The sequence below is a fragment of the Brienomyrus brachyistius genome, chromosome 3 (assembly GCF_023856365.1).
Source record: "Brienomyrus brachyistius isolate T26 chromosome 3, BBRACH_0.4, whole genome shotgun sequence".
Taxonomy (NCBI): domain Eukaryota; kingdom Metazoa; phylum Chordata; class Actinopteri; order Osteoglossiformes; family Mormyridae; genus Brienomyrus; species Brienomyrus brachyistius.
Genome location: NC_064535.1, coordinates 11371489 through 11393906, shown reverse-complemented (window position 1 = coordinate 11393906; position 22418 = coordinate 11371489). Strand labels below are relative to the sequence as shown.

Genomic DNA, 22418 nt, shown 5'->3' with positions numbered 1-22418 from the left:
CGTCTCTACCCGCTTCACCTGTTTGACCTTCTGGTTTCCCCTGGGGCGTGGTCTCAAACAAGCCCCACCCAAAGCTTGTGAACCTCATTCCAACCCCCATGTGTATTGCTCCCAGCTGTGTGTTGTTAGCTTATCAGTGATAGTATTTAAGTTCCTTGTAGCTGTGTAGTCCTTTGTTCTGTCATTGTTTTGCTGTTCTCGGTTCTGCTTGTGTCTAAACTGCTCAATAAATGCCCCAACTATGGGGTTTCCCAGAATCAGCCTGCATTCTGGGTCGTGTTTCTCTCTGCTGTCGTGATAGTATATACACCTGTATCTGGGGCAGCCATGGTACACGCTTACAACCTGTAGCCCTAACTACAGGAGCAGCTGTTAAAACTGAATATATGATATAAGCCAGTGGTTCGCGACCCAATTTTTACTATGCCAGCTCAGTTGCGACCGTATACAGTATCAAATGTAGGTTTAAATTAACGCTATGATCAAGCACGCAGTGAACTGTGCCATTTATGGCAATCAATGCCTATCGCACAAATCCGATTTGATGTGCCAGTGAATTTTAAATAAAGCATCTGTGGTTTGGCCAATGTGTTCACTAGTTTTGCACTTAGCATCTACAGAACCAAGAACTGTTTATACAGTATAGGCTAATTCTAGGATTGGGGCTGGGAAATCTGATCGTGGATCAGCACATGAGCTTGCTAGTTTTAAAATGCTTACATTTCCAACCCTACCTCGCAACCCTTTCAGAACTTACTGTGACCCAGATTTGGGTTGTGACCCATGAGAATCAAGAGAATGGTTGAGAATTACTGATATAAGGTATACATGACCTTCTTGAAACAATGTGACATGTATACACTATTTTAGGATAATATCAATACATATTGTATTAATTGCATAAGTCATCCCTAATGTGAATATTTAAATAATAAATGCAGTGAATCACAAATAACACCTTTAAAGTTCTGCTGGTCAAACCTAGTTGCCAGTGCAATGCCAGACCACACAAAACCTTGTCATATTAATCAATACCCTGTCATACTAATGAATACATCACGACATTATTAAATCTTAAGCATGTTTTTTTTCCACATCAATACGCATTGCAAATTTTGTCAGATTTTAGGAAATGATTTTACTTTACTGCCTACAGAAACTAGGCAGTTACCCGAAGGGACACAATTAAGAACGAAAATGTAATAAACTAATATAGTTTATTACCTGAAAATAACACACAGCCAAAATATAATATATTGATACGTAAAGTGTACACTAAAAGCACTTTTTCAGTACTAGAAATACTTCTAACTCTGCAGCGACTTTACAAATGGGAAAGTGAAAATTCTGCATAAATTCAGCATGCTTTAATAATGTTTTTATTTTGCGATCAGCAGCTCCAGAAATGCCACCTGTCACTTGGCGTACGGATGCATTACTCACAGCGACACGGTCCGGTTTGGAAGGAAGCTCGGCTGCAGGGTCTCCAGCAGCTCCACGCCGTTGCACGCCACCTTGACACGGACGTGCTGCCAACTCAGCTCTTTAGATCTCTCCGACGTGCAGCGACAGCTGTCAATGATAAGGTCCGGACAGCTCCTGTTCGCTAAAAGCATCCTCCACAATCCGGCCACGCACAGCAAAACTGGCAGCCTCATCATGAAACGACTTTTGCCTAAGTGATCCCTTCCCAACACGAAAAACAGGAAAATACCATCTCACATATGTATGTTACGTAGGTTACCAAAGGTGCTCTCCTCAGGCAAAGTTACAGTAGATGTGGAGGACAGGGACCTCCCCGCCAGTTAACTCTGTCGTCGGACTTTTATTTTATCGTACTTTTAGTAGCGCCATGTACTTAGTATTAAACGACAAAAAAATAAATATGTATATCAACGCAAGGTATCAAACGCGTACACTCTCCAAAGCATTCTGTCGCTATCTCTATGCTTTGAATAGAGTTTTCAAACGGCAAAACACTTTTGTTCTCCAGTGTCTCTAAATATACTAATTTAAAGAGTCCTCTCAGTCGTTTTTTGTTTCTTCGCACTTCTCAGAGGAGAGAAGTGTATTTTCTCTGTAATCTGTAACCAAGTGTTCAATATGTACGGATAGGAATTCAACAGGTTACGGGTGATGCGGCGCGGGCACCTACGCGCACTCAAGTTCAAGCTGTGTCAGGTCGAGCAGATGCGGCTTTCTCCGCCACGCCCCTCCAAGCACGCTGCTCGTTTTGATTGGTTTAAATCTACCCACGTGTCTTGTGAATTATTATCGTAAAATTGGGCAGATAAGCCAAATCTGACGTACGTGGTGTACTGTAAGGGTAGGTTAACTGTAAGGGGAAGTTATATGTGTATAGATTATACTATAAAAAAATATTTGACTCTTGCACCGGTCAATTCACGACGAAATAAACTGAGTTGATTTTTAAAATTAGTTTAGAACGCTACTGTTCCTCATATATGCTGTCCAGGCAAAGTCACATTTTTTCCAGATTTGCATTATGTAACATTGAAACTATATGAAAATGTCTGGATAATGTGCACAAGGTACGGAATATTGTACGGGCAATTCCAGCGTTATGGATTTGACATTTTAAGACTCAATAATAAACAAAATGCCTCAGAGCATGGACGAGTTTAATATCAATAAGTCAATTTGCATGTCTTTTATGTAACCTCTTGGGATGAATACAGACGAATCCTCACAAGTCATGCATAAATTTACATGTTAGGAATACAAGGCATTTTAACAACGTTGACGTGACATCAAACGGACCTTTGCATGGAATTACGCAAAAAGAGAAAATGTGTATTTGGGCGAGAAAGACGAGAGAGTGTCATGGAGTTAAATTTGTAGAATGCTTTAGTCAAGCTATTGATGAGTATTGATTTTTAGTTGCATTACAAACTAATTAGAGCATGTTAATAAGCATGATATTGATAAAAAAAACTTATCTCTCATGCAGAATCAGAATATTGTGCTTTTTGCTTTTTATATAAAGTGTTTTAAGAGTCATAACAGCAGTACTGTATTTGGTGTGAAGTATACCTGGTAGAAACTATTGTCAAATGTGGAAATGAATCTTGATTTCACTGCTGTGGCCGGCCTCTTCTTGAGCTATTATACTGCGTGATCAAGGCTTATACAAATATTATTAGTGGCAACTTTACGAAACAAGTGTCTAGCTTGTAGTGATCTCATGGTTAACCTGAAAAGTTATAAAGTGGCAAATACTTTTTTTTGACGTTTCAGACCTAATCACCAGCATACAGAATGTTTCAATCTGCCAGCACTTTTTCTTTCTTTTCCTGCTTTCTTTGTGTCACCCTGGATTTATTAATGTACTGCTGCCATTAGCCTCTAATTTATTTTGTATTCATAGACATTTTAAAGATTACAGAGCATACAACTCTTTAAATAAATAACTCCTGAAACGTACCTTTTTTATGTAATTTTCTGCACATTTTATTAGCGTCATTATTTTGGAGCAACACAGTGACTCATCGGGGAAAACTGTTGCTTCAAACTTCCAGGTTTGAAAGTGGATTAAAATGCATGCAATTAAAGATCTAAAGCAGTCAGAGAGAAAAAAAAACATACCATATACATGAGACTGCTTAGGTTGAGGTTTTCCGAAATGAGGTGTTAACACTCTTGTTTTATATAATGTACTTTACCTGGGGTGGGAACTAGGGGATTTTGTGCTGTTATAGCAAAGCCAGCCATGTGCGGACTTTGCCTTATTGAACTTGGATCAGATGAGCCTAATGGGATCGAAACATCTATCAGGGGGAAATACGGCCAGCTGGTAGGAAAAAGAGAGAGACTATGACTCAAAGCATTTGTAAGGCAATCAAATGGGAACTTGGGTCCTTGGACACATATATGAATGTACAGGTGTAGTGTACATATGTATGATATTTTCTGTGCATGTGTAAGACAAATACAGGCCATGTGGTTGTAACAGCAGATTCAGCCGCACAAGCAATGGGCAGGCAGCTCTGGAAAAAGGCCCGGGCCCCTTTTCACCGTGCTTCCCATGCTGAATTCCATTCTTATTAACTGCTCCCTGTCTCAGAAGGGAGCCGTAGCGCAAAAGTGAATTTAACACTGCTTCTCGAACCTGCCAGATCTGCAGTGTTTATCATTCGTAACTGTTGCAGGCAAACCTGGCAAACACTGGACCATATGGCCAAATGCATGTTTTCATTTTTCTTTAAGAAGAGCTAAAGAAACATACCCAGACACCATGTTGTCATACATGTAATCCTTTTTTTTTTTGGGTTTACACAGATGTACAGTACTTGACATTTACTAAAAAAAAAAAAAAAAGGTTATCGTTCTGGGAACCGACCCCTTAGCCACTTAATAAATAAGCTTGGTTAGTTGACTTCATCATCAGAAACGATGAATCTTCAATTAGGCCAGAGGCAGGGATGTTTTTGGATCCTGGCTGTGGACGCTTACTTGGCTACTTGCATCACCCTAATGGAAAACAGAGCTCTCGCAGACTCCATATTTAGTCTTTTTTTTTTTGTGGCAAAGAACCAGATTTTCACATTTAGACATAGTGAGATGCAATAAAACATGTTTAACATGGTTTAATTTTAGTAGTAACTCCTGCAGCCGCCATTTACACAGATAGCTGCCCTACATCACACCCTTTTTTACATACCGCATGTAGAATATGCATTTGAAATAAACACACATGCATGTCTGACTTTAAATTAAACTGGTTTGTTGTATTTATGCGCGAACAAACGCATTGTGAAAAGCAGTTATTTGTCTAAAAGATTTTGTATCTAATTCAGTTAAAGTACAAACTGTTTTGTAAGTCTCTCCAGTCACTTGCAAGTCAGCCCCATGATCATATAAAGTGCATAACAGCACAATTCTTTCATAATACAGATTAATATACCATAGCTGCAGGGAGACCATTATTTCTGAAAAATATTTATGTGTGCACACTGAGAAGGGCAGAGAGCAACAATTCCTTTGAGGTTTTCCTTTTTTAAAGCCGATAAATAAATTACCCAGCGAGGTGTGCGCCCTTATTATGATGTATCAGCAGTAACTAGTGTCTCAATACGTCTTTCTCTCACTGATTCCTTTCCCATTTGCATCCATATATACAGTCTTTATAAAATAAAGAAAACTTTTTTATTGCATAAAAATTGTGTAATTAAAGACTGTTATTCCCGCAGTTTAAAAGGATTTTTCCTATATTTACTTATGCTATATTCTGCACCTCACAGAATGGGCTGTCAGTACAGGCTTACGGTGCTGGACTATGTAAAACGTATTCCGATAAATAATATTTAAGGCTTTACAGACTACAGTTTCATCTCTAAGCCAGCAGTATGGACTTTAAAGACAAAATAGAAACATGGAATTTTTAACCAACCGTGTGTCTCATTGAATCCAAAGCTGATTTCTGTGGTGTGAAATGGTTTAATTTGAAGTAAAAAAGAAGCTGTTCATTGCCATGCCATCTCCTTAATCCATGTTGGTTAGTGCCAAAGGGAGGTAAATGGGTACTGCTTTTAAAGTCTATGGTTTTACTTGGCCTGAAATTGAACCCACAGCTTTCTGGTGTCAGGGTGGACCCTTTAACCACAAGGCCACTGAACTACAGCTTATTGGAACATAATGTCTTAGAAAGGGTTTTGCATGAGACACAAAATAGCCATCATACCCAAAAAAATAAATAACTGTAAAGGCCCTATTTTGGAAAAAATTTGTTACTGACTTTGGAACCCTTTGCTAGTCAGGTTGGCTCTTGTTTTCTAATTCATGCTGAGTTGATTTCTGAACTAAAATGTATGACATTTTTTTAGAGCATCATCCAGAGGGTGACCATAGTGGTTATAGGTGGGTCTAGCATGAAGAAACACCAGGTTATTTGTCATGTTATACCTTGTCACACACAGGAACACAGCCATTGTATTGATGATTGTACCCATCCATCCATTTTCCAAACTTGCATTTTCCAAACTGCTTGTACCCATCCATCCATTTTCCAAACTGCTTATCCTACTGGGTCACAGGGGGGCCAGAGCCTATCCCAAGCAATGGGCACGAGGCAGGGAACAACCCAGGATGGGGGGCCAGCCCATCGCAGGGCACACTCACACACCATTCACTCACACATGCACACCTATGGGCAATTTAGCAACTCCAATTAGCCTCAGCATGTTTTTGGACTGTGGGGGGAAACCGGAGTACCCGGAGGAAACCCCACGATGACATGGGGAGAACATGCAAACTCCACACACATGTGACCCAGGCGGAGACTCAAACCCGGGTCCCAGAGGTGTGAGGCAACAGTGCTAACCACTGCACCACCATGCCACCCCTGATGATTGTATCATCCCTGGGAATATTATTGCAATGAAAACCTAATAGTCCTTTCTGGTAATGGTCCAAACAGTTACTGATGTTAGAAGAGCAATTGCCCAGTAAGGAATCATTTAGACCTGTAAGGCTGCGATGTTCACGTTAAGTGCGACTGCAGTCTGGCCATTAACAGTCCCCTTGTGATCCGCACTATGTTAAGGCCCTATATTGAAACACAGATCTGTTTGCCATCAGTCAGCATCCGGAAACCCACTGATTGGCATTTCGAACTTTGACCATATTATATACAGTTAAGGCAAGGTCATTATTAGAATTTTAAACAGGCTAAACATAAGAAGTAGTTATTAACCAAAAGAGACTTTTTATAGAGTTTAAAGGATACCCATAATGTAGACCCATCAGTGCAAATCTTTCACATGATACACATACATATATATATATATATATATATATATATATATATATATATATATATATATATATATATATATATATATATATGTTTCTTCAAAAAAGATTAACGCACCATCCAATTTATCATTATACATCTAGGTCAAGATGAATTGCTTTTTCATATTATTTATTCTATTCATATATCTTGGGGAATATTTATGTTTCATTGCATTATTTAGGATTTATGGGAAATTCTGTGAAAAAAAATGATATTAACTATATTGTTATTGCTATTACTGTATAACAACATTCTTTCCTTACTAACCTGAGATGTAAGATTTGTGCAGATTCTAGTGTTTTTCAGTTTCAGCTTGCAAAAATTTATCTCCTTTTTAGCTTGACAATAGTTATTAAGTTCAGCATTGTAATCATTCACAATTCAGGCCATTCATGTCTCATGGACTGAATCCAGATTGCAAGAGAATTTCCAATTGAAGGGAGTACAGGCGCCCGTGGGAAGGTTTGTTTTCCATGGCAGGAGAGCATTTTCCTGCTGTCCTATATCTGTCCTATGTGTTGTCATTTGAGCCCCCTCCCAGCCAGCCTGCGGCCTCCTACCCCCAGCTCCTCACTCACTCCTGCTGCTGAGAAGGGCTGGGAAAGGGCAGGACCCAGACAAAGGCCCCCCATGACTGGTTTCAGCCATGGATACACGCACCACATTCTCTCACAGGTCAATAAAGCATCCAACTGCCCCCAGACTGTGACCGCCAGAACATGAACAAAGATGCATTACTGTATGCTCTTTTTTTCAGCAAGCATATTTTCATAGTATCTCACTGCTGGGATTCCAGGCCAGAAATAAAGCCTCATACAAAAACGTCACTTAGCTAATCTGATATTTACAACAAGGTAAATGAGTTGAGAACATGAACATTTAGAATGAATGATTTAGAATTCTTTTCGCTTCCTATTTCTGAGAAATACATCTGGAATTATTTTGGATTTTACACATAGAGTCAAACAAGTTTATGACCTAAAGTTCAAATAAAATTGTGCAGTTGCTTTTCTCACATACAGCTAACTTGCCAACACTTAACCTTTGTACGGAACGCATTGTGTACTTTTTTTGTTTCCAGATTGGAGCATGTACTTTGGGTTCTATGCATGGTTGTTTTTACTAGCACTCTTTTCTATAATTACAGGACATTGCTGTGCAATGCTCTTTTTTCCCATTAAACAACTGAAAAAAATTCATAATGTTTTAAGATAATTGAAACTTCAGAAATATTTTGTATCTGATGTAGGTTTTCCTGCTGTACAAAGTGGACAACAAATGTTGGACACGCTGGGGGGGGCATGAAGTAGCGTGTGAGGCTTGGAAGGAGCCTCGTCCTGCACCACTTTCTTCCGTAATGAGGTCCTTGCGGTCCTCAACAACCTGGAAGAGTTCAGCTCGTACAGATGCAAAAAAATGCCGGGCTTAGTACAGGAGTCTGGGCAAAAAAAAAATACAATAGGTTCTTTTCACACAATCCTTCCTCAACTACCCCGGCATAATGAGAAAGAGGACATTTTAACAGCATACTTAATGTCCTAATACTTTATCTGCCCCTCTTGATCCCAACATGTCTGCATGTGGAGCTTCTGTTTCCAGTTAACACCCTCCAAATACATTTGCACATTTCGTTTTAATGCCCGGAGTGACTGGACTCCTTAACCATAAATCAGCCTCTAGGCAAGCCTCCCAGGGCCTAACTCTGCAACACTCAGTGTCATTCAGGCAGAATGTGTGTTTTCTGTTTCAACCGATTTCCTGGCTTTATTGAGTCATGATTATAACCCTGCAGTTACTGACAGAGGCTGTCAATTGCCTGTCAGGGCTGTGTGGACTCCAGCTGAATCAACACCAGCGGCACAGAGCACTGAACCACACAATTCCTCCCAGCAGCTCCAGTCAAATTTATATGCCTCCGTCAGGCACAACTAATAAAGACATGATAATGATAGTGATAATAGAATAAAAATGAAATATTTGTCTTGTATATCATTTGAAATTCAGTGTCATGATCTTGACAACTGCATTTTACTTCAAAAGCTCTTTGGGGACCTCAGACAGACATTTGATTTTCCTTACTTTCTGAGCTTCAAACAAAGAATGAAAAGGGACGAAATACAATTCATAAAAGCAAAATGGATCCTGCACTGTCTGGATAATGTGCACAAGACCCCTAATAAATAACTTCAATTGTTAATCATGTCGACACTTTCTTTTGTATAAGGCTCCAGTTAGAAATACTGCCATCTTCCTGTTTTTTCCTTCTTCCCTTGGCTCTCTTCCAGCTTCTTGAGTTGGAAACTTCCCAAGTAAAGTGTTGACCTCAATTACACAGCATAGCCAGCTACATAGTTCTGGGTAGAACACATCCATGGTCGTTGTGCTGTCTCGTAGTTGTTTAGAGTGTCTGTTAAATGTTTGTGAAAGCCAGTGCATGGAGACCAGAAAAATGGCTGCTACTACTCAGCTAAACAAGTGGTGGACAAGGCGAGCTCCAATGGGATCATGACTGTGAAACAAGCAATCAATCAGTGTATCCCTTTATTTAAAGAAAAGCCGTAAATGTTTCATAGTTTCCTATGTCCTTTGAACAAGGCTCTAAACATTGTAGCTGCAATGTTAAATAAGATGGAGGGTTTGTGCTGGCTTGGTTCTAATGGTTAATGACTTCAAATTATCATCCATCTGGTAATGCTTCTGTACCTTTTCATTAGCTAGAATCGCTGTATCACAGAAGGTTCCAGCACCAACCTCTGAAATAATGGCTGCCTGTTGCCCGGACACATACTGAGAACAGTTCCTGTTCCCATAGTTGCACTGCATCTGCTGAAGTTTAGTATATCAAGAGCTAAATAATAAGGATAGTAACTTAAGTTGCTTGTTCTTTAGTGTGTTGATTGTTCCTTGATGTTCTGAAAATCATCATACAAATTGAAGAAGATAACTATAAACGCTGCGTAAAAATGTTGAGGAAAAGTTTGTTTGTACCTCGTTTATGTATTTTATGAATGTTGGATACCATCATGGTACATAGGAAGGTCACTAAGCCTCCTTAACCCAAGAGGTCTGGAAAGCAGGCCTGTGTAAAGGTTGGAAAAAAATGCAATTAACATTGCATTGTGCACGCTTTAAATATTACAAATTTTCCACACATTCCTGAAGATATAATCCCATAAAATAGTACAATACACTGGTTTAGTTGAGCTTAAGGTATTCAGGTGACAATATGGTTTTCCTTAAGTTATTCAAGCAGCCAAAACTCGATTGTTCAGTTATAATTTTCTAACCTCTGTTGGAAATTTTTAATTTGTTCCCTGGAAATGTATGTGATGAATATTCATGAAGTCCCCCAGGCTTAAATGACTCTGCATCTTAATGAGTCTGCAAAGCCAGTTAACTATAGCCTATACTCAGCCTGAACCCTACAATAATAGTGCGTCCAAAACTGCATACTTACTGTACAAAGTAGGTACTAAATTTTGTCAGGAACCCACTATTCAACTGTTATAATTATGCAGGACAGTATGCATGCATTCAGACTCACTACAGTCACCATCTTGCATATAACCTGACCCGGATGCTTACCAATGATGTAGCCTAACCTCTGCAAAAGTTAAGACTGTTAAAAACTATCAGTGAAAAAATTCTTATTTGAATTGACTTGTATAATCATTGTTTTCTACTTAATTGTGTACAGCAATGTCACTTCCTCTGTCATCTTGCCAAAAATGAGTGAGCAACATTGTTTTGTCTCTGGTTGCAGATCCTGGGCAGCGCAGCGTTCCTAGGTTGTACACTTTCGAATTTTGTGTAATGTAGTATGCAACCATAAATAGGACAAGCAAGTACAGAAAATGGATGTATGGAACTATTCTTCACCTGTATTCTATAACCAAAATATTATCTATTGTCAATGTTTTTTTGCATGGAAAAGCCAGACATTCCCCGTTAATGATTCACCGTGTATAGATAGACTTGCGCTTTACATGAAATCTTTTAATAATAGCATGTTTAACAAAGGACGTTTTAGAAAATGATCAGTCTGAAAGTGCCGCATGACCAATAATAGGGTCTTAAATTTAGACATTGCTTACTCATCTCTTTCTGCAATAGACAGCAGATGCAGGACTTTCTCCTCGCACTCTAATGGATAAGCTCTCCACATATAAACTGATTTTGTTGGAGCTTGTTTTCTTCTGCCCCTCAGCTCATGGTCTTAGATAAAGGCTCTGAGTAACAAGAAGCAGATCTGGATGTGAGTCATGCCTGAGTGGTTTCCCTGGCTTTCTGATCGTTTATGGGATGAAAGTGGAGCTGTAGTGAGGTGATGTGTAAAACATATATATTTAGATTAATAGGGCAATACATAATTAGTCTGATGTGCATTGCTTTTGTTGCTTAGCATCACTTTTAACCTTTAAAAAGATTCATTTTTTTGTTGTTGTATGGACATGTCATACATTTATTTACTTTGTGTATTGAACACAAAGCACAAATAATAAGTAGTAATTTTAATGTTCAACTGTTGTCAAACCATCATGTTTTATCATTTGTGCTTATTTTACTGTAATTGTAGATATAGATATAGAAAAGTTGAATTTACTTTGGGAAGCCTCCCATGCCTATATTACGTGGTTTTCTTTGTAGTCCTGCCTGGAGAAAGTCTTGGATTTTTAATATACATAGATATATTTTTCTGGGGAATCTGCCATAAGCATAATGTAGCTATTAAGGTATAACTGGCACCTCCCAAAGAAATAACGTATGAGGTTTAGACAGCAACAAGTCATCAGTGAAGGTTATCAATAAGGGGGCTACAGTCGGTTTTATTCCACACTGCAACAGTCAGACAGGATGAGCACTTTTTAAGTGTTAAAGGCTCACCTCAATATCGCTAAACAAAGCAGGTTTCAGAATCGTTTTGCTAGAATGGGGACTTCATTTAATAAATGGATGGAGAGAAATGAAAATAAGAGTCAGTCATTTCAGCTAAAGCTCAAGGGAAACTTACAGGAAAAACAGAAAGATCATTGTGTTATGGAAAGGTCTACAACTGAGTATCGGATCAGGCACCAAGATCTGGACAAGAATGCAACTGTTTGTGTTTGATAATAAGGTATGGGTATAGTGAAAGAACTTCCTTGTAGCTAGACCTCACCTGACCAGGTATAAAGTAAAATGGTTATGAATAATATTTTAAGTTACGACTTTCATGAATGAAAAAAAGGTGTTTATGTATGTTTTCTGTTACTCAGAAATGTATTCAAAGTCACATTTTCTAAATTTCAGTTTTAATGAAAAGATATGGAACTGTCCACATATTCGGACAAATAAGTAAAAATGGGTAAAAAAAAGGACAACTACTAAAAAATCAACTTGTCTAAGTCTTTTTAATAATTTTAATATATTAACATTTTCCTTTGGCAAAAAAATCATATTGATCTTTCAGCGTTCCTAGCGACATCATGTCTTAAGTGTTGTTTTCCTAAGTCATACAGGCTTTTATAGGCAGTATTCACTTGGCTTATGTACATGGGTGCATACTGTACTGTAGGTGATGCTCGACTGTCCTTTTCCAGAAAACCAAGGCTCAAAAATATCATACATTTACCAAAACTTGGTTTGTCCACCTAGGTGGCACCATGCATGAAAGCAAGACTGCAGCCATGGAGTCGAAACTGGGGGGAGACCAAAGTCGTAATTATAATATATATTGGGGGGATATTGTGAGCACATCTGAATACTGGGGAGAAGGTGCCCGAAGAATATATATTGTAATTGTAGCCTTGCTTGAATGGTTACACTGCAACTTTCTTTAAACTCCATATATATATACTGTTAAATTACAAATATTTGTGAGGATTTTTTCGACTGCAACAAAATGGTGTAACATCCAACTAGAAGTATTTATACTTCGAAAACAATCAGTATCGAGTTAAGAGTATGTGAGAAACAGAACATACTGTTTTAAGACATGAAAGATGTTAATTGTTGTTATTTAAATTAATTTGTACATGATTAAGGCAATTCACCTGATATGAAAAAGAGAGTGTCTTTGTTATAAAGGGTGTCCATGGTAATGTTCCGCTTAAACAATTCCATAGACAAAAGACCTGAACATTGTCAAATAGAGGTTCACCATGCAGGCAAATGCTGTTGGATAGCGTTTTTAATCCTCCTCTATAAACATCCAAAGTGACTGTGTTAAATCAGAATGTTTGCCTAAATATTAATAACAAGAACCTATTTCAAGTTAAGGACTGGCTTTTGAATAAGCAAGTCCATAATGTACCTGTTAGCTACCAGGTATATCAGACCGATTATCAGGGAGGTAAAAGGTTGAAATTATTTGCACCCACTGACTAAAACCTAAAAACTATTAAACCCCCTCCCGGGGGTGTCAGACGGGCATGCATTCCCTGGCACAGTCAGGGGTCACAACACTTTATATGAATATGAAAATTTATAATGTATCTGCTCAGGAAACTTTATACCACTGCTCTGCAAATTTTACTGTGGGTGTGGGACCTCAGCAAATTCTATCTACCTTGGGGGACCCGTATTTCTTCATATTTCAAGTAGTAACCCAGTTGGGAGGCCCAAGGTGACATTCTTACAGGGGTTCCAGAATTTCTAGCTACACCCCTGCCCCCTCTTTTAGACCAGGGTATCATGTACAGATGCAGAGGTGGAAAGTTCAGGTTCAGGAAGTACAAATGCAGAGGTGGAAAGTTCAGGTTCAGGAAGTACAAATGCAGACCAAGATTTTGTTTCAATTAACTAGTTCAGCATAAAGAGTCACAGTCACAGAGTACACGACTAGTTAGTTGAACCAAAATCTTGGTCTAGATTTGTACTTTCTGAATCTGAACTTTTCACCTCTGTCCTCATGTCCTCACAAACCAAGCAATCAGATTTGCTTACAACTTAGTCCCTTAAATAGATCTTGAAGAAAACATGATCTTTATAATCTTTTTTATTTTCATTTTTGTCAAGGACCTACAAAACATACATAATAACCAAGCCAACGCTTCAATGATTCCTTTTTCCTGTGATTTAACAAGTAATTAATGGATGTTTATTACTGTGCTTTGGGCATTGGGTTGTAATGTAAGCAGTAAATTTGGAATTGTTTTAAAGAAACAAAACATAATGGTCCTATGGGAAGCTGTCATCCATAACATAAACAGCACAGTTTTCAGGTGATTCCCATGGCTGTGTGAAACTGGTGTCTTTATCAGGGGAGGGTTCTGCCATTTACCTGAGATGGGCAGCTAATTAAATACTGGTCCTTGAAACAGACAACCAATTCCTTGGAATATCTGTCAGCACATTGCCATTTGTGTTTTTAATTCATTATGTATTTTTCTTGCCAGTTAATAGAACAGCACAACTTAATTTCTTTGCATAATGCTTCTCTGCACACTGTTAATGATAACCCAGCCCTGTTTAAACTCTAATGTATTTAATCTGTAATGTATTCCTGACTCAAAAGGGCAACTGCCGTCTTCCTCTTGGTGGATGAGTTATTAGGGTCTTCTGGGGAGAGGTGGCGGTCAGGGCCTGTTGAGTATCTTACGAGTCAGTCACAGGATTCAGCATAATCTGCCATGCATGCATTTTGGATGCAATAAACAAACTGTATAATTTAGATCCAAGTTCTAGGCTAGCAGGTTAGGGTTAACTGAACACCTGTTAATTTCATGCATCACAAACCTGTAATGAAACAGTAACACCATGCCCTGGAGTCAGTGGTAAGAACTATTTCAGATTCCAAGTCCAAGACTGAGCTCTTTTGGAAGAGCAAAGCAGATGCTGATTTTTCATGCTATATGGGATTTCTGAGTTTTTTTTTTTTTTTTTTGCCTTTTTACCTGCTGTGGATTCAGTCCCTTTCGGCACTTTGAAATTCTTCAGCAAGTCTTGTGGCAAAACTGCAGTGCATTTTCTACTGGGGCAACAGTCAGTTTCTTTAATATTACCCATCATAAACGAAGAATTGCTACATAAATTGAAGCATGTTCCTTCACACAGAGGTAATTGCTAAGGTGAAGCGTTGCTTCCTAAACACTACATCACCAGCAGACAGCACAGTACAGGACTGCTGTTTCTGTGCCCAATCATCTCAAAAGGGGATAGTTGTGCTGTCATGGCTCCAAAATACAGTTACATAAACAGAAATATGCCTGTTTCTCATTCCAGTCCAATTATATGCCTATTTAGAAGGCATAGAACAACACAGATTTCAGGGGAGATTAAGAATCACTTCAGCAGTTCCAGCAAGAGCCTTTCAATTGGATTTAAATGAGAGCTGGACTGAGCCCAAATGTACAGAGGGGAAGAGAGAGACCAATCACTGCAAACTGCAGGTCATTTAAGACACAAAATGTCTTTCACAAAGGGCAAACGCTCTAGCTGCAAATGAAGCAGGAGTTGCAGTATGGGCGAACTCATCCTCTGATCTTTTCTGGAATGCTGCCCATCACACATGCTGGCGTATCTGACAGAGAGGAGAGAATTGGGTCGTCACCAGTTGTGGTTCAGAGAGACCTGAAAGAAAAGCTTCCATAAGCCGGGGAATAAACACCTGTATGCTCCACAACATCACCAAGCCCTGCAGTCATGGGAATACTATCTGTCATGAAGAATAAACAGGGACAGATAAAGTGATGGCAATCTGTCACTCACGTAATGATATCAGCAAAGACTTTCTAATCAAAAGAAAAAGCTACAGTGGGAAAAGAAATCAAATAATTATACCAAGGGAAAATATTTCTGCAGTTCCTAAAGGGTAATTGATGTATTTTGGTGTATTATTTTTTGTATTTGGTAGTTCGGCTTCATTCATTAATTATAAAACTGTCTTCCAATGTAGTATTGTTTTTTTCAAAGACGCATTACACTGAGGAAGACACTAGGAGGAGTTCTGTCTGGATGTCTCCCCCCCACCCCCCCAGCTCAGTTCCTGTGTTTCTCCATAGCCTCTGATTGCACGGGGAATGTTTCTCTTGTGCATCGCAGTCTTGTTCCCAGAAGTACCTTTTCCCTTCATTCCTTTTCTTATAGGGCAGGCCTCGTGGATTGAAGTTATCAAAATAGTAGTAGTTTTTAAGGGTGATATATTTAGCAATGGTGGCAAACAGAGTATCTAGGCATTGCACTCAGTAGGGTGTCTCTTCGTTGCTTCTGACAAACCAGAAAAGTGGCATCAGAAAAAAAGAAAATGAAGATAACTTGCTGTTTTGTCGTGCAGAAATAATATCAGCCCTAGGACAATTAAGTATCATCATGGTAACAATAAGGAATGAAGCCAGTCAATTGTCTTCATCAGGTTGGAAAGCACTTGCAGATCTCGTCATGGTATTGAAGGCATTACCTTGAACAGAAGTGTAGGCTCAGACTCTTGCTCCATTTTTTTTTCCTGTTGTGAATTGGGAGTCATTTGAGTGCATTTATGATATTTGATTTTGGAATGTGGCTAAAGGCTGTGTTAGTTTTACCTTGCTGAAGAGTTTGAATATATGGCCCCAGAGAGAATCTTGCTCAGAGGTCACTGAGAAAAATATGATTTGAGAACATATACGTGTCTGACGTGCTCCACTGGAGAATATGGCGTTGATGAAACGGAATAGATAATATGCAGTACATTTATAATTCTTCGTATATCCCAGACATGTTTCTCATATCTCAACCATATGAACATAATCATCTGCTGTGTTTTGTCTGTGGCGGCATTCATTGACCAGAAAAATCCATAATTTTGACATCAGTTGCGTAACATTTTTGGAAGGATGACCTCCAACTACTTAAATATCGGCTGTATTTTATGTGCATTCATTTACGTATGCTTTTCTTTTAAAATACTTTTATGCCGAAGTGTTTAGGCACTGTATCATTTACGCATTATTACACAGTGCCCCCTTCTGGTATAATTCAACACATTCTTAATATTTCATAAACAAGCATTAAGCATGTTTGCAGTAATATGATTTGCACAGCCAGCCTCTTATCTGATATAGGAGACATGGTATTGATAAATAGGTCAGAAAATAGTGTATGTGTTTGGGTCGTGCTATCGTCTGCCTTGCTGTGTGTGACCCTTCCGCTAACTAGTCCTCAGTCATCCTCAGTCATCTACTAACCAGTAGCTCTACCTGTGATCTTCTATTTCCATGGAATGAACTTGGACAGGGTAGTGAAACAGTGGGTCGGTTGCTGATATGTGAGCGACAAAGCAACGACAAAGATGAAATGATGCCGTGTGCCAGCAGCCATATTTATGACTGGTTAAGCCAAAGTGAAAGGTCTTCAGTCTGGACTGAAATTCTGAGCTCAAGGGGACATCCCTCACACATGCTGGCAGATTGTTCCATATTCTCGGGGCTCTTTGGCTGAAGGCTGTTCAAACAGAAGTCTTTTTATTTATATGAAGAATTGTTAGCAAGCCTGCATTCCATGACCTTATGTAACCTCTGGATAATAACTTTTGATTGGTTCAGTTAAATAAGCACTGGCTGAACGTTCAGTCAGGAAAGTGAGTGGAGGGATATTTGCAGAGGTGTAATATGCCCATATTTACTCCTACAATAATTCCAGCTTCATTTTTGACATGGCTTAACAATAGTCCATTGTGATACATATAAATGTGTGTATTAATTTTACATCTTGAAAGGTTTATGGTTGTGTGACGCACGTCCTAAATCTGGAGTAAATATGAAAAGCAGATGACAAAAATTGCACCTAGGATAAGAGCTGATTCAATGAAAATTAATCATAAGACCTCAGAATAAATTACTTTCTTCCATTTCAAGTTTTATCTGTATTTAGAGACAGATAATTATCCTTCATCAATCTCTTTACTTTCTGAACACAGTTTAGTGGGAAGATCAGGGATGCGTGGCCATGTGGTGCAATTCAGAGGTATATTTATGTGTCATCAGCATATGAATGAAAGTTAGTTTTAAGGTTTTATATTATCCCTCCTAGGCACAGCGTTTAAAGTAAGAACAATAAATTCAGCAGTGATCCCAGCAACGATGTTTCACCCAAGATACCGATTATGCAGTGCAGCTGTTAGCTATCTGAACATATTGGTGATGATAGTTTAAAGAGTTGATGGAACACCTAAGGATGCTTCTGGATGGACCAACCATCCAATAATTACATTTTTACAGAATACCTGCTAGTGGAACTACTGACATTTAATACAGGTGGTACTCAGCTATAGTACAATCAAAATGATTGTGAGAATTGTAGCATGGTCTTTTCTAAAGATCGCAGGTTATTGATAGCTAGAGGTGATTCAGATCACAATTTATTTTTGCTTTGCTGAGGCACGAGGCAGTGCTCTGGGTAATCAAGCAGACAGTGTGATTGATCTCTGTGAATTAGGTGTGAATTCTCTTGTAAATCTTGTAAATACCAAGTCTCTTGTCCTCTTGTAAATACCAAGCCAAAAAGCATTCCTGATAATAGTGATAGGCCTTAATAAAGCCTACACTTTTTCCTGAAAACCATGCCTCTAACTAGGGGTTTATTGAATACAGCCTACTTTAGGGTACACGCCCTCCACAGAAAAGTCCTAAAGGACCAGAAAAGTTCTAACATTTTATGTGAGCAGTTTTGCGCATTGACATGAATCTCCATTTTAAAACCATTTGTTGTGAGCACTTTATATCATTGGTTGCCAGCAAGGACAACCACGGTTGGAAAAATGTTGCTGGAAAATTAATATCAGCAACAGTGTTTACTTCTCAAATAAAGTAGTTTACAGACTCCACTGACTTACGTCACTTAGGAATTTTATCCGAAATATGCGGCTTATAGTATTATTTGGTGACCATTGTGCAGAAGGTTCATTCTTTGGTGACCATTCTTGCTGTCATTTAGATTATTATAAATGCAATTTCTAGAAATTCTGTCTTCATAGGGCCCCTAGTTTTGGTCTCATGCAGCAAGCTAACCAAAGTTGGTAACCCGGGTCAGTGAACATTACAGTAACTTTACGGTACGAGTAACTTAGCATCTCAGTTTCTACTCAAGTACATGAACAAATATAGTATCTGCATGCAATACATGATGGTTAAAATCTGCAAAATCTAACTATTTATAGCTTCTACAACTAGCTTCTGCTGCATTCAACATGGGTTTTTTTTCTGTTATTTTTCCTCTTAATTTGAAAACACCATATTCATTCTAATCTAGCATTCGGGCAGTATTCCATGGTATCAAAAGCCTTTCCATTCCCCCCAGAGCACTTGATACAATCCTTGTAACAACACAGCTTCATACCATCTCAAAAATGATCCACACAGAGACACAAAAACACTTACCATTCCAACATTTTCATTACTAAATCCAAAATTCCTTCGCAATCATACCCATATATATCCATTTACATTTTTTTCCACACCTTACTCACTCTTGTTCACTGCAAACCTCTCAATTTACATTAATCACCACAGCACAGATAGAAAAAAATGATAAAAATCCATTTATGCCTATAGACCTTTCCCTATTATTTTGTAATTATTACATGATCAAAAAAAACTTTTATGCAACAATACGCATTTGAACCAGTTATTGCTACAATGAAATGAACAATGTCTTAAAAATTACAAAGGAAATTTGATGTCTATTGAGAATGAAATTATGCAGTCTTTCCCCATGAGATATGTAATATTTGATTAAACTAGTATTCATAATCCATAATCTGCGGAGATAATTATACATTATTCTTGGTTTCATCATATTTCGGCCATATGATTAATCTTTGCACTAACATACTTCTTAAGAATTAAGCATGTGTTCGTCAGTAAATGTGCACTATGCTAACCTGCCAAAATCATCCTCAGTTTTACTGCCACCCCTACAGAATTTCTTGCAGAGGTGTAATAAAAGCCATTTAACACAGTAACAGTTCCTCTGCTACTGTGGCCTATCGCATTATTCATGCCAGCTCAAATCACACCACTGTGTATTTAGCTTCTAGAATCTGTACTGGGGATTTTCAGGTCTTTCATCATGGAGGCAGACCGTGAGTGGGAATCACTGCTCATTGTAAGTTCCTGTTGCATAGTTTGTAATGAGTCGACCTACAGTATGCCAGGTTGTGCATTGCTGTACCTGTTCATCTGCAAGCAGCATGCTGTGATAAAGTAGTGAACTTATTTGCTTATTTAACTCTTGGATTTTTAAATGAAATAAATCTGGGCCAATGATTACAGCTCTCCTGGAATGTAATATAATGTAGGGCACTAAAGAATTAGAAAATCACGTGATGTATTTTACATTTTTAGTTAGTAAAGAAACCAAGTACTTTACTTGTCATTCCAAATGAACCATCTCGGACTTTGGTGGAGGAAGACGTCATACAGGTGCACATATGGGCAATTTAGCAAGTTCAGTTAACCTCAGCATGCCTTCGCACTGTTGGGGGAAATCAGTACCCAGAGGACACCCTACAGTGACGTGGGGAAAACCTGCAAATTCCACACACACATGGCATGGTAGAGACTTGAACACAGGTCCCAGATGTGTGAGGCAACACTGTAGTTTTCTTTAACTAAAGCTACACATGAGCATGCTGCCCTACAGTATTGACAATGCATTACCAACAACAACCAGAAGGGGAGCTGAACCACTTCCAGCCCAGCTGATCTTGTACAGTATGCATCTTATAGGTGGGATCTGTGACATCTGACCTCTGACCTTCAAATGAAAAGATTATGCTCCCTAACTTGTTTTGTTATTGACCTCATTAAACAAAACTTAAGGCTCAATAATATAGTTTTATCCAATACATCGCTATACCTGTTATTTTTTTAATTGTATAAGTGATATATGCTGTAATTAGTTTCCATTAAATGTAATTTGTCTGTTCCTTTTCCCACACAATTACCCAGACATATGTTCATATTTTTTTATTATATTTAACAGTTAAACAGCAAATTAACATGCAAAATTTATCAATGTATTTTAAAGGAATTTTAAACAAAATACATATTATATTACAGTACAGATATATCTCAAAGAACATGACTGAGGATCTGTCATAAGGCTCTAAAACTACTTAAAATGTCGTGGCACCTACCACTGGAAGCTCGCAATAATTTGATACACCCAGCAATGGAAGTACATAGTTTATTCTTTTAAAATGTTAACCTGAAAAATGCCAGTTCTGTTCAATTAGTGTTGTCTTAGTTTTAGTCTAAACTGAGAAACAGTGGTCACCAGGATCACCTTCAAGATACACTGTGAGACAGTTATACCGCTGTGTTTCCGTAAACCTTTGTATTATAGAGAAAATGTAGTTTTGGAAGAACAGTAATGAATGATTGGGTAATTCAAAAGCTTAGAAACTCCCATATCCTTTATTTTTATTTCAATATCTTATTTTATAGCTTAAAATTACATAAATTAATGAAATCTCTGTTTTCATAAGGTCATTTTTTATATGTTAACCCTTTATTCAATAAACATTACCCAATTTATAACGAATTTATTAAAATCAATGACTTAATGTGATTTGTTCATTTTACCAATGAAAAACTTACATGTAGTATATTCTAGCATTATTTCACCTTAAAACATAATTTGAAGCTAAAGCATAAATACAGATCTTAACTGTCCATGTAGCGAGAAAATATCTTTGCTGCAGGACCTATAAAACTTATGCAAGATGCAGCTGTTGTATAAATACAGATTTTAAAACACGTTATATTATTGTGTATAGGCGAGATTATCATAAATTATTTTACATTTTTATAATTATGAGAAGTTTATTTCACAGGTTCAAAATATCATACCTGAAAACAAACAAATGAATGAGAAAATAACTTTCACCATTGAGAGTTTGTTTTACATACAATTTTTTTAAATGAATTTTAAACAAGAATAAATAATAAGAAGCATTATGTATGTGGTAATTCAGAATAATAAGGATGTTTCACTAAGTAGAAAACGCTACCTGCAGAACAAATATATAGAAATGACAAAGAAGCATGCGTAACAGAGTTAAGCAACTTAGAACACTAAGGAGTTCCATATTCTCATTAAAGCGAGTCTAGAACCCAAAGGTGCATTGATATCTGCTATACTTCTACTAAGAGTGGCAGATGAAAAATATATCTATAATGTGCAACAAAACAGAAATTTTTATTAATCATGCATAGAGTAAACAGCAATGCAGCATTATACTCACAATGTTTTGGATAAACTGTGTTCCTCTTAGTGCTTCCTTCTCATAATTAAATTGAAGGTGTCAGATCAGTAGTGTAACAAATTTGCATTTTAAAAAAATGCAGACATTTATGTCTTTGGTCCTCTCATTTTCTGGGTAACATGTACATATTTATATGTATATCTCTCAGATAGTTTTGTACTATAATCTATTCTACTGAAACCCATGAAGGAAAAGAGATAAGTAGTGATTTCAATATGTATTTTTTATGAAGAACTACTTTCAATAATTGAAAAAATACACTTGTGCTTTTCATTCATCAACCAAATCCAGACTGGTTCTAGCAGTCCTCAGTAATGTTTGCTTGTCAGCATCACAGCATGCATTTTGATGATCCACTGAGGGTCCTGACACTCACCGCGC

General features: G+C 37.9%; 1 protein-coding gene across 3 annotated transcripts in view; it reads right to left on the bottom strand.

The window, feature by feature from the left end:
* Nucleotides 1–2166, bottom strand: part of LOC125739132 (adhesion G protein-coupled receptor A1) — a 118061-nt gene extending 115895 nt beyond the window's left edge. For all 3 annotated transcript variants that reach the window (XM_049008938.1, XM_049008940.1, XM_049008939.1), the window contains exon 1: nucleotides 1444–2166. In XM_049008938.1, coding sequence (XP_048864895.1) covers nucleotides 1444–1661 — 218 coding nt within the window. In that variant the 5' untranslated portion in view covers nucleotides 1662–2166. The remainder of the gene's footprint in view (nucleotides 1–1443) is intronic.
* Nucleotides 2167–22418: the final 20252 nt, after the last annotated feature.